We start from the raw sequence: 18,665 nt of genomic DNA, 5'->3' as shown, positions 1-18,665 counted from the left end.
AAGAGAAAGAAAGGAGAACGATGAAGGAGAAAACATCAAGGTTTTGGTATTTCTTTTGATGTCTTAAGGAGTATTTTTAGATAAACTAAATTAATATGATTGTTACTTTTTCTGTTTTGTATGGCTCTGTGTTCAGATAAATCGAATTGTTCTTATTTTCAAGCATGCTATTTAAATTGTAGACACTTGATGAATTTGCATGTAATAAATATAACATGTAATCGGTAATAGTAAAAAGTATAAAAGAAAAAAAAAAGTGGAATGAAGCATGCATGGTCCAAAGTGTATCTATATTGACATGCATATTGCATCAAGTGTCTCATTAGACATTTCTATCTCTGAGAGATATTTGTTTCGCTTGCCCTTCGGGGTATCTATTTTTCCCTCTCTTTTCTGGTCTGGAAAGATGTAAGAGGACCACTCCCAGTGGATGATGGCGTATCCTCTGACGAGAGTGGTATCGCACTATTTGTAGGGATCACTTGTGGCTAAGTAATGTTGTGACTGTAGATATATGTTATGGTCACTATGGTTGATCCAGCGTGATCATAGATCGTACCATGATTTAACCAGCCGAAAATAGACTTGAGCAAATTGTTGTATCGGTATCTGATCTGGTCATTCCACTTGGGTAGTTGGAAATCTATATCTGCCATCAGATATGGAAGTTGTAACGATTTCGTGAAGCATGACACGAAAATCTAGTATTTCATGATTTAATTGATTTTTTCTATTATCTGACATTATGTATGTTTGATTATCTGTATTAACATATCATTTTCTTAATAAATAAATGATTTCCATAATGTGAGATAAGTAAACGAGGAAGTTAAATGGCAAGATAAAATAATTAACTTTTGAAATCTTATGATGTTAATTTAATACTGTTTTCTTTACTGAGCATATGAGACTCATTCTTTCCATGCCTCCCCCCCAGATGAGGAAGAAAGTGAGGAACCACAGGTTGACTTATCCTTGAAAGTTTATGAGGATCCCATGGATCCACAAGTCTGAGTACATGACTGTTTCCGCACTCTAATGAGTCCAATAGCATAGTGAAAGAAATGACCCTTATGTTTTGTTGTATTTTGTAGCCACTTCTGGCCTCATTATATTTATGTATTGAAACTCATATGTATTTGTAAGGGATTTGTAATGATTTTGTTCTGCTATATAAATTTTATCATGCACTCGTTATTTTAAATCTGTATCTGACACTCATTTACCTTAATTAACACTCGGTATGTCACAGCTGACCTGATAGCCACTGCATATGAGGCGCTGAATGTCAATAGGGATCTTAATGACCTTGAAAATGGCATTGTTTGATCTGGTAACCAAATGCGTGTTGCTTGTGATTATTATAACTATGGTTTTGTTGTAGAGAATAAGAAGAGGAAAAATATGAAAATAAGGAAGAAGAATAAGAAGAAAACGGTGAAGAAGAACAAGAAAAGGGTGAGGCTACTTGCATCTGACTTGGCATCACGTTAGAAAAAAATTTCTTACCCAATTCAGACACTACGTCATTTTACACTATCACAACCTTAAGAGAGGTTAAACAGTGTCAAGTGGAAGAGGTTCTGTAAAAAAAAATTAAAAAAAAAGAGAAAATAATATAAGAACTTAAATAAAAAAATAAGAATATTACAAGAGTTAATTTTTATATAAGCATTTTTAATAACATATAGAACTTTTATTTTCTATAATATTTGTTATCTTAGTAATACTAAGAAATAGTCAATATATTTTTCAAAAAATTGAAATATTTTTATCTCATTTATTACTATGATTTCTAATATTTAGGTTTATTTTATGATAATATTTTATGAATATTAAGTAATTAAAAGTATTTTAATAAAAATTAACTCAAAAGATTTAATAAAATCAAAGTTAGTTGCATAAAATATATTTCAAAATTATTTGAAGGTCATGTAATTAATATTTTCATATATATTAGGTTTCTAACTTTTTAATAATTAAAAGAACAAAATTATTAGACTTTTTAACAAATATAACAATAATATAAAAAATAAATAAGAAATAAATAACACAAGAAAATAGAAAATTCATCACTATCTCAAATAATTTTACAATCTCTATTTATAAGTACACAAAAGATCATAAATTAGATATAAAGACTCGAAACTTAAAGGAAAATAAATTTATAAATTAAATGCGGAAGCAATTAATAGAGTTAGGGTTTACATTCCTTACACAGAGTTATGAGAATGTTCTTTCTAAAAAATAAACGAAAATTAAAGAAATAATACAAAAAGCGAATAACTAAGCATCCTAGGACAACCTTCACTAGCACTTGAAGAGAGTCCGAATAATGAACTACTCACAACTCTCTTGCTGATCGGGATCTAAATCTTGATCATCTTGATCTGAAATAGTTAATGAAAGGGTGAGCTACATTAACCCAGTAAGAATATCACACTAATCACAGATACGGAAAACTGAATATTGATAAAAAAAATAAAAAAATAACTAATGGACCCTTGCGTTATTTAAATACATTTAAAACTTGAAGACATTTATTTAATACTTACCATAACGAGTTTTTTAAAGAAAATTTATGAAGACCCATATTTATATCACTTTTCACTTTCACACATAATAGAACGAGAAACAATAATTTTCTTTTCTTACCTACTTCTTGGTACCCTTGGGGGTCCATAGGGGTGTTTTTCCTACTCGTGAACCCAATATCCAATTTTACAATTGACTAGCCGTTCCTATACCCCGTCCGGTAATGGGTGCCAAACATTCCATCGCTTCGATACCCCGTTGGGTATGAGGGTGAATCATATCTTCCATACCTTTCCGGTAAGGGATGTTCCAGTCCCGTTCAACTAAGGTAACGTTCACAGTAATGTTTCCTATGTATCGGGCCTGTCCGCCCTTTCTTTGGGTAACCAGCAAATCTTTCACATACAGATTTTCATCAATAAATAACCAACAAACTCATATTAATATCTCATATCACATTCATAGATCAATTAGACTATATTTATGCTTATAATATATAACCAAAATAACCAGATAAGTTAATAAGACTATTGAACTATAAATTAAGAATATGTACTATATAAAAATCAAGCAAGTAGGACGGTATAGAAAAATAAATAAGAAATCAAAACAATTGTGAACTAACCTGTTTCGACTCCACTAGTAACTTTTAATTACTTTAGGAGTTTCTAATTTTTCACAAAACAATAATTATACATCATTAAACCTTAATTTACTGTAACGGAGAATAGAGTGAGGGATCCTTACTCGGATCAGTGCTTTGAGACGTCAAGCTGTCTACTATGCCTCCTAACTGGTATTAAGTTTCCTGAATTTTTCCTGTGAAATTCAAAATACTCATCACATACCTAAAAATACTCCAAAAAATCTAAAATCAGTGTCCAAAATACATTCCAGCAAATTCTAGGGTTCCGGCACGGCGCCGCTGCCGTGCTCCGACACTGATTCCGCTGCCATGCTCCAGCACTGGCTCCGCTGCCCACGGTGGCAGTTCACCTCGCCTTGGCCTATTTTGATCGATTTTAGCCAGTTTTGGTTGTATACCTACAGAAAAACATGTTAGGGGCCTCAGTTGACCAGGGAATCACAAACAATCGAACCTATCGGCAGGGGGGCCTCTAGGTGCGGCGACTCCGCTAGTCCTCCATCATGGCTGAGGTTCTTTCTTCGGCTACCCTACACTGAAAAAAATGGTGAACACAATAATCGAAAAATCACGTGAAACAGGAATCAGGAAGGGGCTCATCAGAGAGATTTTGGGGTTTTAGTCGCGACGGCTCCGTCGGGCTTTGTCTGCAGTTTTTAACTCACCTGCTGTCCCTCTTGCTTTGATTTAGCCATAGGGGTACTCGAAATCGAATTTCGAGCAAGTAGGGGGAATTTTTACCTTTTTTTGCGGTCGGTAGTGGCTCTAGTGCGACGGCGGTTGGCAGTTGGCCTCCTTCTTCGGCATCTGGTTCTTCTTCTCCGGTGGGGGCTGGCGGCTAGGGTTTGGGTTCCCATGTGATGCGAAGTATTTATAACCATCCCACGTTGATCTGGGCCGTCCATCGCAATTGATCTCATCCGTCCGATCGCGCCTAAGAAGAAAACAAATCTGAACCATTTATCGCGATTAATCTCGACCGTCCGATCACGCCTAAAGGAGAAATAAATCTAAGCCGTCTATATACGCGGGATCGATCCTAGGTCGTCCGATTGTGGGGCACGCAGATCGCCAGCGTGGCCTCCCGTGTGGCACCGACGTTAGTGCATCTTCCCACGCGGCTCGCTCCAGTTCGTCGAAGTTGCTAACTGGGCGATCCTAAGTGGCCGAACTTTCTTTATTTGCATTTTAACCTCCTGTTTCTAATTTTTCTTTCAAAAACACCCTTAGAACCCAAATTTTCACTCCTTTTTCAAAATTATTTTCAATCTTGTTCTTAATTCATTTTTTCTCAAAATTCTGTTTGAATAAAAAATGAAATAAAATAATCAATTATTTTAAATTAATAATAAAAAAATAAAAAAATTTGTCTTAGGTTGTTCTTCGGACCTAGGTATTGCAACTCTTTCCCCCCTTAAGAAAATTTGGTGCCCCAAATTGGTCACTCTCTCACTCAGTCAAACAACTGGGGGTACTGGGCCCTGAAGCTTGATTATAGTTCCCAGGTGGTCTCTTCCAGTGTATGGTTCTGCCATAGGACCTTGATGAATAAAATTTCTCGGTTGCGGAGTACTATACTCTTCTGGTCTACAATGCCTACCTGTACCTCCTTGTAGGATAGATCCTCCTGGAGTAAAAAGAGCTCGTGGGACAAGATGTGTGCGGGGTGTAGGTTGTACTTGCGTAGCATAGATATGTAGAACATATTATAAACCCTGGATAGCTCTAGAGGTAGTATTAGTCTGTAGACAGTTGTACCAATCCGGTGTAAACTCTCAAATGGTCCAATGAACCGAGGATTTAGTTTTCTCCTCTTGTCAAATCTAATTATCCCTTTGAAAGGAGTGACCTTAAGAAATACTCGGTCATTTTTCTCAAATTCCAACTCCCTCCTCTGGGAGTCCGCATGAGTCATCCCAGGCTGCTCGATTTAGTGGGAGTCTTCTTCTCCTCATTTTCTTATACCTGTATTTCACAAGAAAAAGTTGACTGAGAGTTCGTATTTGGCATTTTTAAGTCTTTGTGCAAGCAATAGTTCCGAGGAACGCGACTTTGATACCGACTCTAGAGGCTTGGGACTTAAAGGAAAATAAATTCATAAATTAAATGCAGAAGCAATTAATAGAGTTAGGGTTTACATTCCTTACACAATAATTTTGAATGTCCACTAGGGGTACGGAAATGTCCCTTCTAAAAGATAAACGAAAATTAAAGAAATAAAATAAAAAGTAAATAACTAAGCATCATAGGACAACCTTCATTAGCACTTAAAGGGAGTTCAGATAGTGAACTACTCATAACCTTCTTGTTGATCGGGATTTGGATCTTGGCCCTCTTGATCTGAAATAATTAATAAAAGAGTTGGCTACACTAGCCCAATAAGAATATCACACTAATCACATATACGAAAAACTGAAGATTGGTAAAAAAATCAGAAAAATAACTAATGGAGCCCTTGCTTTATTTGAATACATTTAAAACTTGAAGACATTTGTTTAATATTTACCATAACAAGTTTTTCAAAGACAATCTATGAAGACCCATATCCATATCACTTTTCACTTTCATGCATAATAGAACAAGAAACAATAACTTTCCTTTCTTACCTGCTTATTGGTATTCTTGGGGGTCCATAGAGGTGTCTCCCCTACTCGTGAATCCAATATCCAATTTTACAATTAGCCAGTCATCCCCATACCTCGTCCGATAATGGGCACCAAACGTTCCATCACTTCGATACCATGTTTGGTGTAATGGTGAACTATATCTCTCAAACCTCTTGGTAAGGGACTTTCCAGCCCCGTCCGACTGAGGTAACGTTCACAATAAGGTTTTCCTATGTACTGGGCCCGTTCGCCCTTTTCCTGGGTAACCAGCAAGTCTTTCACATATAGATTTTTATTAACAAACAATTAACAAACTCATACCAATATCTCATATCATATTCACAAATCAATTAAACTACATTCATGTTGATAGTATATAACTAAAATAACCAAATAAGTTGATAAGACTATTGAACTATAAATTAAGAACATGTACTATATGAACATCAAGCAAGTAGGACGGTACAGAAAAATAAAAAAAAAAATCAAGACAATCGTGAACTAACATATTTTAGCTCCACTAGTAACTTATAATTATGTTTAGATTTTTCTAATTTTTCACAAAACACATAATTATACATTATTAAACCTCAATTTACCATAACAGAGAATATGGTGAAGGATCCTTACCCGAATTAGTGTTTTGAGGAGCTGTCTACTACGCCTCTTAACGGGTATCGAATTTCTTGAATTTTTTTTATAGAATTCAAAACACTTGTCACATAACTAAAAATACCCCCAAAAATTCAAAATTGGTGTTCAAAACTCATTCTGGCCAATTTTGTGGTTCCAGCACGGTGTCGCCGCCGTGTTCTGGCGCCGGCTCCGCCACCCACCATGGAGGTTCACCTCATTTTTGGTTGATTTTGGCCTGTTTTGACTGTATCCCTGCAGAAAAACACGTTAGGGACCTCGATTGGCTGGTGAATCACAAAAAACTGAACCTACTGGCGGGGGGACCTCCGAGTGTAGCGGCTCTGCTGGTCCTCCTTTATGACTAAGGTTCTTTCTTTGGCTACCCTGCAGAGAAAAGGACAGTGAACACAATGATAAAAAAAATCACGTGAAACGAAAATCGGGAAGGGGCTCATTTGAGGAATTTTAGGGTTTTAGTCGCCGCGGCTCCGCTAGGCTTTGCCTACAATTTTTGGCTCACTCGCCGTTCTTCTTACTCCAATTTGACTATAAGGGTACTTGGAATCGAATTTCGAGCAAGTAGAGAAATTTTTTTTCCTTTTTTGGCGGTCGACAGTGGCTCTGGTGCGACGGCGATTGGTGGTCAACCTCCTTCTCCAACGTCTGGTTCTTCTTCTCTAGGGGGGTTGACAGCTAGGGTTTGTGTTCCTGTGATACGAAATATTTATAACCATCTTGCATTGATCTGGACCATCCATCGTGATCGACCTCGTCCGTTCGATTGCGCCTAACGTGAAAATAAATCTGGACTTTTCATCGTGTTTGATCTCGACCGTTCGATTGCACCTAAGGAGGAAATGAATTCAGGCCGTTCACTCTCGCGAGATCGATCTTGGGCCATCTGATTGCGGGACACGCAGATCGTCAGCGTGGCCTCCTGTGTGGCACCGACATTAGTGCGCCTTGCCATGCGGTGCGCTTCGATTCGTTGAGGCTGCTAACTGGACAGTCCTACATGACCGAACTTTCTCGTGCACTTAACCACCTATTTCTAATTTTTTTTAAAAAAAAATAACCTCCAGAACTCAAATTTTCACCCATTTTTCTCAAAATTATTTTCAATCTCGTTGCTAATTCATTTTTTTTTTAAATTTCACTCAAATAAAAAATAAAATAAATTAATCAATTATTTTAAATTAATAATAAAAAATAAAAAACTTTATCTTGGGTCGTTCTTCGGGCCCGAGTATTACATTACATATAAAAAAGGTTTATAAATTAAAAAGTTAGAGTATTGAAGGTATATATATGTAGATTATGGAGTCGAAAGTTCACAACAAAAATATTTCTAAAATTAGTAGTTTTTGTGTGTGCTTTCAATTAGGAAATTTTTCTTTTTTAGGGAAGAAATTTGAATATTGATTCTTGTATAATAGATGTTATTATAATGTTTGATATTTAAGTAATAGTTATTTTGAATAATTATGAAGTGTTAAAGGAACATAATGAATTGTCAAATTTTATAAAAGTGATCAATACACATTAAATTTTATTTTTTTATAACTTTTTTAACATAATTTAATGAACTAGTTATACTTATATGGTCAATTGACTTATTATTATTTTAGTTTTAGAAGGACCACTAAAATATATTTTAAACTTTTTTTTATCCAAAGAAAGTTAAGCTTGATGAGTAGTAAAGGGGCACTCCAACAAAAACAGTCATTCCATTTCAATCTCTGCCCTTCAATGGATAAAGAAGCATTACTTTTCAATTTGAACATATCTAGCAAAGGGGGTAATCATCACGTGGTGAAAGAGGAAAAAGATATAGAAACTTCTTTCTCGAACTCTCGAGAATCAATCAAGATTTAATTCTAATCACCCTCCTGCTCAAAAGAACAATCTTGTAGCTTTAGTAACAAAAATTTGAAGTTAGACCATCTTTGATCATAAATCTACATGTTTCATTTTTTTTTTTGAAATATTTGAAATCTTGGAAACCCAAACCACCCTCAATTTTGGAGGCACAAAGTTTTACCCTACCATAATTTAGATATTATTTTCTCCATTTGAGTAGACATAGCATCAGAGATAAGGGACAATCTCATGAAGTGAGAAGGAACAACTTTGATCATCACTTTGTTACCTTCCTACTACGAACCCTTTTCTTTTTGCCACTCTGCCTATTAGAAAATTAAAGGTAGTTTTAAGGTTTGTAAACTTAATTAGTTAGTTAATTAGTTAGTCAGTTAGTTAATTCATCAGTTAGCTAGTTAGAAATTAGTTGTAAATTAGTTGTTAACTGTTAGTGCAGCTCAGTAGATTAGTTTTTTTTTCTCATCATTGTTCTAACTATATATAAATAAATGTTAGTAAATGAAGAGCTAGAAGATCAGTAGCTCATTCTTCATTTTCGAGCTATTCTCTCAAATTATTTTCTCCTATATTGAAATTGTTGATGGTATCAGAGTCAGTAGAAATTAAGGACCTAATTTTGAGATTGGAATTCATTCTTTTCAATGGAGGAAGATAACAACACTGATTCTCAAGGAACCAATGGCAGAGGAAATCGACCACAGGTTCTAGAGCAGAGGGCTTTGAATTACAACGATCCTCTTTGCTTGCAAGGATCAGATCATCCAGGCATGGTGTTAGTGTCAACGTGATTGACATGTTGCCAGAAACCACAGGAAGATGCTGTTGAATTTTTAATAAGTGGCGTAAGGTGGATTGTATGGTGATTTCGTGGATCTTGAACACAATTAGGAAAGAAATAGTTGAAACTTTCTTGTACACGGCATCTGCAAGAGAGCTTTGGAGAGATTTAAAGGAAATATTTGAAGAGTGTAATAGTCCACAACTCTATCAAATTCAAGGAAAATAAGTTCCATTACTCAACGAACTATGTTAATAGTTGCTTACTTTACAAAGTTAAAGAAACTCTGGGATGAATTGAATTGTTTGGTGCTTATTCCTGTATGTCAATGTGGATCTAAATGTAGATCAGCTAAGACTCTAGTAAAAATTAGGGATTTTAGCAGGCTAATGCAGTTCTTGATGGGACTTAATGATGTATTTGACAATGTAAGGAATCAAGTTTAGTGATGGAACCACTGCTTAGTGTGAATAAGGCCTATTCAATGGTCTTACGTGTGGAGAAATAGAAAGAAGTATATGTAATGTTTGCTGACAATATTGAGAATACTACAATTTTGGCTAGATTGCAATTCTTGAACAAGGAAAAGACAAGAGGAAATAAGAAGAAAGGTAGTTCTAAAAGAACTAATAAAGGATAAAAATATAAAAGACAATGTGATCACTATAAGGCCAATGACCATACTAAGGATTCTTGTTTAAGTTGATAGGCTATCCGGATTGGTACAAGGAACTACAACAGCAAAGAGAACAGAAAACTAAGAATGGAGGTTGAAAGTCTTTTGCAAATGCAGTTTCTACATAAACAAAATGAGATGAAGTAGATAAAGGAGGTTGGAAGAATACTATGGCAAATATTATACGATAAGAGATAATAAGGTTCTTGAAGGGAAAAAGGACCAATGAGGGGAATGGAAATAACAACCTGGAGAACTTTGCACATTTCCATGATTTTGCGAGTACTATTCTTAACTATGCATTAAATTCTCTTGAACTGCTAGAACCTGGATCATCGATAATTGACACAAGTGCATCCGATTATATGTGTAACTGAAATTACCTTATTTCTTGAACCACAACCAATTACAAACCTACACCAGTTTATTTACCATGTGGATCAATAAAATTGGTTCATCATGTGAGAAATGTGTCATTATCAAATAACTTAATTCTTACAGAAGCCCTTCATGTACCTACCTTCCATTTCAACCTATTATCTATTAACAAAGTTACTAAAACTGCATGCATAAAATTTGAGTTTTATTCAACTCATTGTGTTTTACAGGACCTTTGGACTATAAAAGTGTGGGCCAGTGGACAAGTAATTGGTAGATTATACATACTGAACTAAAAATCCTTCAGCTTAACTACTATCTAGCAATATACTAACCAATTTCACATAAAAAGTGTTATATCCAGAAATAAATTTGTTGTATCCAGAAATGTAATCTGGCATAATAGATTAGACATCCTTCCAATTCTATAGTCACACACATTCATCAAATAAATTATCTCAAATTTTTATATCCATTTCCTTGTGATGTCCATCATTCTTCCAAACAACATAGACTTTTTTTTCCCATTAGTTTTATTCATACTACAGCAGTGTTTGATCTATTACATATTGATATATGGGGCTCTTATCATGAAAATTCAATTTTAGGGGCACATTATTTTCTCGTAGTAGTAGATGATTATAGTAGAAGCACTTGGACCATTCTCATGAAATACAAATCTCAAACTTATAATGTTTTGAAAAACATGTTTCTCATGATCAAAAATCAATTTTAGAAAACTATCAAAACTATAAGAACATATAATGGTGTGGAATTCACTAGTAATCAAACTCAAAAAATTTGGTTGCACAACTAGGAATTCTACATCAGAAAACATGTGTATACACTTCACAACAGAATGGAGTTGTGGAGCAAAAACATAAGCATTTGCTTCAAGTAACTCATGCTTTGATGTTTCATTTAAGTTTACCTAAACAGTTTTGGGACTATGTTGTATTAATTGCAACATATTTGATAAGTAGACTACCTACCCCAGTGCTGTCTTGGAAGACTCCATATGAGGTTTTGTTTTCAAAATAACCAAATTATGAATTTTTAAAGGTTTTTGGATGTCTTTGTTTTGCAACAAATGTTTTACCACATAAAACAAAATTTAATACAAGAGCTATCAAATCTGTTTTCATTGGATATTGTTCAGGTCAAAAGGTATACATTTTATATGATTTACAGAACCATGAAGTCTTTTTATCAAGAGATGTTTTATTTCATGAGAATGTTCTATCATATGCAAATGAACATACTACTGATCATTCAGTTTCTCTACCACAAATACAACTTGATACACCATCTACTCCTTTTGATGTTTTTGATTCTATCTCTTCACGTATTTCAAATACAACTTCAACTTTATCACAAAATTTACCAGAACCCAATATAAATTATATTACTAATCCAATAACATCATAACCTGCTCCTCAAATAAGAAGAAGCACAAGAACCAAACATACACCAAGTTGGCTGAATGATTTTGTGTCCACAGTTGTTCATTTTGATTCAATTACAACATTTAGGGACAACACTTTTCTTATAGGATCCTGTAAATCACAGTATACTCCAAACACCTACCCTTATACACACTCACCCATATTTTCTTATGAACATACATCATTCCTAGCCAATTTGTCAACTGTATATGAACCAAGTTCTTATAGTCAAGCAATAATTCAACAAGAATGGGTTAGTGCTATGCAGAATGAATTACAGGCAATGGAGAATAATGAGACATAGAAAATAACTGATTTACCTCCTGAAAAAAAGGCAATTGACAGTAAATGGGTATATAAAATTAAATTGAATCCTGATAGCACAGTGAACAAGTATAAGGCTAGGTTGGTAGCCAAAGGTTACAACCAAGTGGAAGGGGTGGATTACTTTGATAGTTTTTCTCCTGCTACAAAAACAGTCATAGTGAGAATTTTGTTAACTATTGTTGCAGCAAAACAGTGGCCTTTGTATCAACTAGATATTAACAATGCTTTTCTGTATGGTTACTTAGATGAAGAAGTTTACATGTTACCACCTGAAAGTTATGATAAAACCGTTGGGAAACAAGTTTGCATATTGAAACGATCCTTACATGGACTGAAATAGGCATCACACCAATGGAATCATGAGTTTACTACTAAGCTACAGCAGTATGGCTTCCTACAGTCAAGTCATGATCACTGCTTGTTTATCATGTCTACATCTAACTTTTTCTTAGCACTTATAGGATATGTGGATGATGTCTTAATTACTAGTTCTTCTGCTGCTGAAATAGATAAAGTCAAGATATTCTTAAATCAGCAATTTACTATAAAAGATCTTAGTCAAGCAAAGTATTTCTTGAGCTTAGAATTTGCTCGCTCAGATGCTAGCATCTATGTTAACCAGCGTAAATATGCATTAGATATCATTAAAGATGCAAAATTGCTGGGAGCAAAACCTGCACCAACTCCTTTACCTAAGGGACACAACTTCTCTGCTATATAGGACTCTCCATTACTAGAGCCTAATTAGTACCGCAGATTAGTGGAGAGACTGTTGTATCTTAGATTCACAAGACCTGATCTTACATATGCGGTTCAGCAATTAAGTCAGTTTATTTCTAATCCACATAAGACACAATGGGAAGCAGCAATTCATGTACTCCGGTATCTCAAAGGATGTCCTTCTCAAGACCTCTTCTTTTTACTGTTAGTGACCTTAAATTGGAAGCATATTATGATGCAGATTAGGCATCTTGCCCTGATACAAGACGATCACTTACAGGTTATTGCATTTTCCTTGGAACGTCTCTAGTTTCATAGAAAACAAAAAAACAAACTACTGTGTCTAGATCTTCTGCAAAGGTAGAATATAAAAGTATGGAAGCTACACTTTGTGAGTTACAATGGCTCACTTACATCCTGCATGATTTACGTATTTATGTGCTTCTTCCTATTTAACTCTACTGTGAAAATCAAGTTGTTTTGCACATTGCAGCAAATCCAGTCTTCCATGAGAACACAAAGCATTTATAAATTGATTGTCACTTAGTCAAAGATAAATTCAAGCAAGGATTCATCGTGCCTAAATATATTTCAACTCGGCTACAGGTAGCTGACATCTTTACAAAATCCCTTGCTGCTCTTTTCTTCTCACAGTTTGTTTCCAAGTTGGGCGTATATGATCTTCATAAAGCTTCAACTTTAGGGGGGGGAGGGAATGTAAACTTAATTAGTTAGCTAATCAGTTAGTCAGTTAGTTAACTAATCAATTAGCTAGTTAGAAATTAGTTGTAAATTAGTTGTTAACTGTTAGTGTAACTCAGCAGATTAGTTTTTTTCTCATCATTATCATAACTGTATATAAATAAAACGTTAGTAAATGAAGAGTTAAAAGATCAGTAACTCATTCTTCATTTTTGAGCTATTCTCTCAAATTATTTTCTCCTAGATTGAAATTCTTGACAGTTCTCCCTACCGAAGCCGATATTTCAAGGTAGATTCATGACTATGCACCACATTGTTTCTTCCTCTAGTCATATACTTCCCCTTTATCCATGTATAGACTCAGTTGACTATATTCCTGTAACTGTACCATTTCCTGCTTGTTTTGCTTAATCTGATTTTTGATGTTTTGCCCTACCTTCTCTTTTCTTGATGGAATAATATCCTGCTTTTTGCTTAATCTGATTTTTGATGTTCTGCACTACCTTTTCTTTTCTTGATGGAGTAGTAGTTCATTTAAGTCTTCGCCCATTGCCCATTACTTTTCATAAGGTTCGATTAAATCCCAGATTGTGTGTTTCTGGTTAAAAAACCTATAAAGTCCTTGACAGCCCCCATCAAATTTGATTGTCATTTTTGTGTTTGACACTGAACATTTTTGAAGTAGAACAGACCTTTCATTTTTTCCATTTCTTGATTTGGAGAGAATTGTTGCTACAACTACAATTCTCTCCAAATCTAGTACTCTCCTCACCATCTTTCTTTTCCTTTACTTTTTCCTTCAAAAGAAAAGGATTGGCCTATATTTTACTTTTATTAATATTAATCTCTGTAAAAATACTTATTCTTAAACACATTGAATCTCTTAACCTCAAGTATAGAGTTGATCCCTCAGGCATAACCTGCAGCATTAACAAGATTAAAGACCAAACAGGTAACTTCCCATACACAACACATTCTAGTTAACTCCATAACCTTTCTGTGAATATAAATATAATAACATCACTCGAGTAAACCAAATAGAACACTTACTATTCTTTTATATGAATAACAGAAGAAAATTCCAGTGAATTGCCACACACATACACCAGGCATTGGATTTTATGTATTTCTCCAACAATGCCCACAAATTCATTCATTTCTTGCCTTACACCTTGGAGGTGTTATAGCTTCCTGTCTCATTTCCATAAAAGCAGGCAATTGTAAGAAGATGAAATTTCAGAATGAATGCGGAAAAACAAGAGACACAAGCAAACTACTATACAGGCAACACAAGCTACTGGTGGCAACCCATCCTTTCTTCATTCATCACCTCCGCTGTTCACTTTTATCTCCAAAAGCCTCTCAACTGGTTGTCTGCAAATCGGGCATCGGTTTGTTTGGAACCTTAAAACCTTGGCACACCCGCTGCACATACACTGCAACAATACCAGACCACAAAGAATAAACTCTTAAAACCTTTTTCTTTTTCTGGGGTTTAAAAACATTTAAAACCTGATATCCAGAGCTGTTATGCAACCAATTTCTCAGTTGTTTACATGACAACGATACTGAACTAAAACAGAATCTGACAATACACCCAGTGTTGTAATCCATTACATTGAACATATCTCAACCTAGGCCTTCCCACACTTTCTACCAAGTTAAACAAGCAACCACACTTTGAAAGCTTTTTCATTGGCAAAATCTCTTTCTACAGATAATTCAAAAAGTTTTTTTTTTGCACGAAAAATAAATAACAAAACATTAGAATAATCTGAATTAGCCTAACTTGGAAAAGTAATTTATTTTAGAATCCACTTTATCTTTGTAAATATAACTGTATCTTTATAATATAGAAGTTAATAAAGAAGTCATAAATAGAAAAGGAATGATTTCCATTCCCTAACATTTTGAACTGATTGATTTTATTTACTCAATTCAAAAATCAAATAGAAAATAAAGCTTTTGTATAATTTTTTCTACAATTCAATCAACAAAGTTTAATGAAAATCAAAACTATGAATAGACAAAGAAGTTAATTCTAAGACTTCAATGTATGAGGTCAGAGTCAACAATAAAATCTTGGTGAGATTAGTGTAATTTACACAAAATGTGAGACTTCCCTCCCTAAAACGAGAAAGAACTTACATGATTATAAATGTACTTAGATGTAATTGGAAATTAAATTAGTTTTCATTTTCCAGACAAGTTTCTTCAGTTTTATGAAATCTGTATAGAAAAAGATATCAAGCTTACCATGTGCCGGCAAGGGAGAACAGTTGTGTCACGAGGCTCTGAGAGGCAGATAACACATTCTTTTCCTGGATCATTTGCATCAACATCACCATCAACTGAATTACCAATTCCATATATCTCTTGCAACTCATATCTCATTCCATTCACCCATAGGATCTGCTTCACTAACCTCACCTGGTATTCACCTTTCTCCTTATCAAATATTCCTTGTGTTATCTGAGAGTTCATGCCTCCAGACTCTGAGCTTCCATCCGATCCATTTTCGTTAACTGGAGATGCTTCTGCTTTCACAGCCAGAGGAAAGACATCCATCTCACCTTCCTTCATCAACTCCGCCTCCTCGAATATTGAGAAGTCAATCCCTGTTCCAGAAGGCTGTCTGAACTTCTGTCCAAGACCTTGTTCAAAATTGACTGTCACTGGTGGAAGAAGGTCTTCTTTCATTGCTCTCAGGTTGCAGTCCTCACCTTCTTTCGCAAAGAAAATAACAGTTATGCTGTTTGTGGAGCACAAAGAAAAACGCAACTGTTATTTTGAATCAATAACAGAGAACTAGCATGAAAAAGTACATAGCTGTTAACTCAAGCAAATAACAGAAATATATTTGAACCTCAATGACATCGACAAAGTAATATTTAGAAAAAAAAAAGGCACAAGAAAGGGAATCATTCACAAAAATGACCACTGTAGCTCGATTTGTATCTTATACAACTGACTTCAACCATAAGAAAAGAACACACTCGCCCAACTTCTGAAGCCCAATCAGGAGCCAACTGTTTTCAGATAATTGCCACAACAGATCACTAGACAACATAACAAATGATGGGTTTTCCTTTCATCCCTTAATTCAAGTGGAAATAGATTACCAAAATACTTCGCAACACACATGATCTCTTATCAGTAAATTAACATGACAGCAAAAAGATACCATTTTCATTGGAGACACTATGCTAAAAGGCATCCACAACAAACATTAGCAAGCCAAATTGATCACAAAAAGAAATATATAACCTAATAGAAGGAGATTCGCATCAAATTCGGTTGAGTGATCAATTTATACAAAACATCTTCCCTTCCAAGCTGCCAAATTATTAGTATGGGGGCACATCAAGTTACACAACTATTACGATAAATCCTCTCTATATAAAATCTTCCTCTAGACGGCCTATCAAGTGCAGAAGTAAATTTCCATATTAGACATTTCCAAGGACGAGAGTTCACTTCTGATCAACCAGAAACTCTATAACCTACATAGTAACCCAGAATTCCAGACCCTATGCATATAGAAGCAGTTAACAAATAATCAAAAGTTTTGCATAGAAAAAATCCTTGAAATTTTCAACTCCAGAATTTCATTGCATGAGATTCATTTAAACAACCAAATCACAAAATAATCAAATAATAAAATTAAAGCATAGAAAAATTTAAGTAGAGCTATTGCGTCGTTTGATTACCTTCCGGCAACAGTAGCATCAAACGTGAATGTCACCAAAAATCGACCCGGGTTCTCTTCATCAGCTTCCAATCTCAAAGTTTCCTTCTTCAAATTAACGTCGTTGCGTATTGTGACGGCCTTCTGATGCTCAACGTAGGGCAGCGGTGGGGGCATCATCGGCCCACATGCGTACCTACCACCCGCCCAATTGGCGGGTTCCATGCCGCGCTGAGGATGATGATGGTAGTGGTGATGATCATAAGGCGCCGGTAGTGGGACCGGCATGGCGGGAGGTGGAGGCGGGTAGTATCCCGGGTATTGGTAGTACTGAGTAGCGTTAGGGTTAGGATATTGGGTTGGGTACGGCGTGGCGGCAGCGAACACATATCGGTTGGCAGAGATTTCCGGCTGAGGAGGCGCCGGAGGAGGCTGCGGCGGCGGGTGGCTCCGGCGACTACCGTGTCTTCTTCTCCCATTAACACCGCTGCTACTAATATTCCCCATGGTTCTTCCCTCCCAACTTGACCCTTTTCTTCTCTGTTTTCAGAAGATAGAAAAATGGATCTGGGTATTACAGAGAGAAACTTCTAACGAAAACAGGGAAAGGCGTGCTCCTTGCTCTGAAACAGAGAGAGGGAGAGATATGATGAGAGAGGGTATTACAGTAAAGAAAGAAGAAGAAAAAATAACGAAAAGGGGAAGGATAGAGAGAGATGAAATATGGAAGATAGGGAAGGAATCTGAGAAAATGTGGTGATGGGTATAATGGGATTGCGTAAAGCTCCACCCAAACCACCATCAATGGTGAAGTGACGGGAATAGCGATTATGCTAAAGTGAACCCAACCGCTTTTTCTTCTTTTTTTCTCTTTTAATAATTAATTATTTTTAATTGACGAAAATGTCCTCAAGAAGATTTCTTCCCAGATTCTGCGTATGTCGCCGTCCATGCAAAATACAGACACCGTAGCCGTAGGCGAAAGCTTTATTTTTTTTTTTCATGAATACTAGAAGTCTATTATATAAATATATGTAAAAGAAACTGGACACATGTTTGTTTTTAATTTTGTTATATATTATTTGATTTTCTCAATTTATTTATTATATACATAAGAGTTTTTTTTTAATAATCTAAAGTTTTGATTGATAACAATTAATAAGAAGATCTTTATAACATCTAAATTAATAAGACTTAGATACATTCTAATTAAGAGTATCATTATTGTTTTTTTGTCATTCACAAACTGAAATTTTGGTTTAATATTTATACCTAACAGTTTGGTAAAGATAAAAGTTCTGAAAAAGAAACAATTATCTGAAATGGTTAATGTTTAAAGTTCATGTGAAACTAAAATATACATGAACTTAAAGCAAACAAATAAATAAATTTAAACAATCTCTAAAAAAATTAAAATATCATCAGATAAAGTAATAAATAAGACTTGAACTCAGCATGTCTACTATATAATGGAAGTACACTGTTATCTGAATCAAATTCATTTTGTCATTGCAAGTTATATTATTTAAAAAAAAAAAACTTTAATAAAATAAATTATTTTTAAAAGAAAAGAACTACCAATTTCAGAAACAAGTACTCCAAAAGAAATATGTATTTTTAAATTTTTTTCAAATAAGCCCTTATAAA

At 34.9% G+C, this 18,665-nt stretch overlaps 1 protein-coding gene across 1 annotated transcript; it reads right to left on the bottom strand.

The window, feature by feature from the left end:
* Positions 1–14,431: 14,431 nt before the first annotated feature.
* On the bottom strand, positions 14,432–17,671 carry LUL1 (RING/U-box superfamily protein). Its single transcript, XM_022037019.2, has 3 exons — positions 17,041–17,671; positions 15,587–16,082; positions 14,432–14,766 (listed from the first exon to the last, which is right to left on the bottom strand). Exons 1-3 carry the CDS (start codon positions 17,523–17,525, stop codon positions 14,650–14,652), a joined length of 1,098 nt encoding a protein of 365 aa, XP_021892711.1. The 5' UTR covers positions 17,526–17,671; the 3' UTR covers positions 14,432–14,649.
* Positions 17,672–18,665: the final 994 nt, after the last annotated feature.

The sequence above is a fragment of the Carica papaya genome, chromosome 8 (genome assembly GCF_054855325.1).
Source record: "Carica papaya isolate Zhongbai chromosome 8, ASM5485532v1, whole genome shotgun sequence".
NCBI lineage: Eukaryota > Viridiplantae > Streptophyta > Magnoliopsida > Brassicales > Caricaceae > Carica > Carica papaya.
This window is presented reverse-complemented; position numbering and strand designations above follow the sequence as displayed.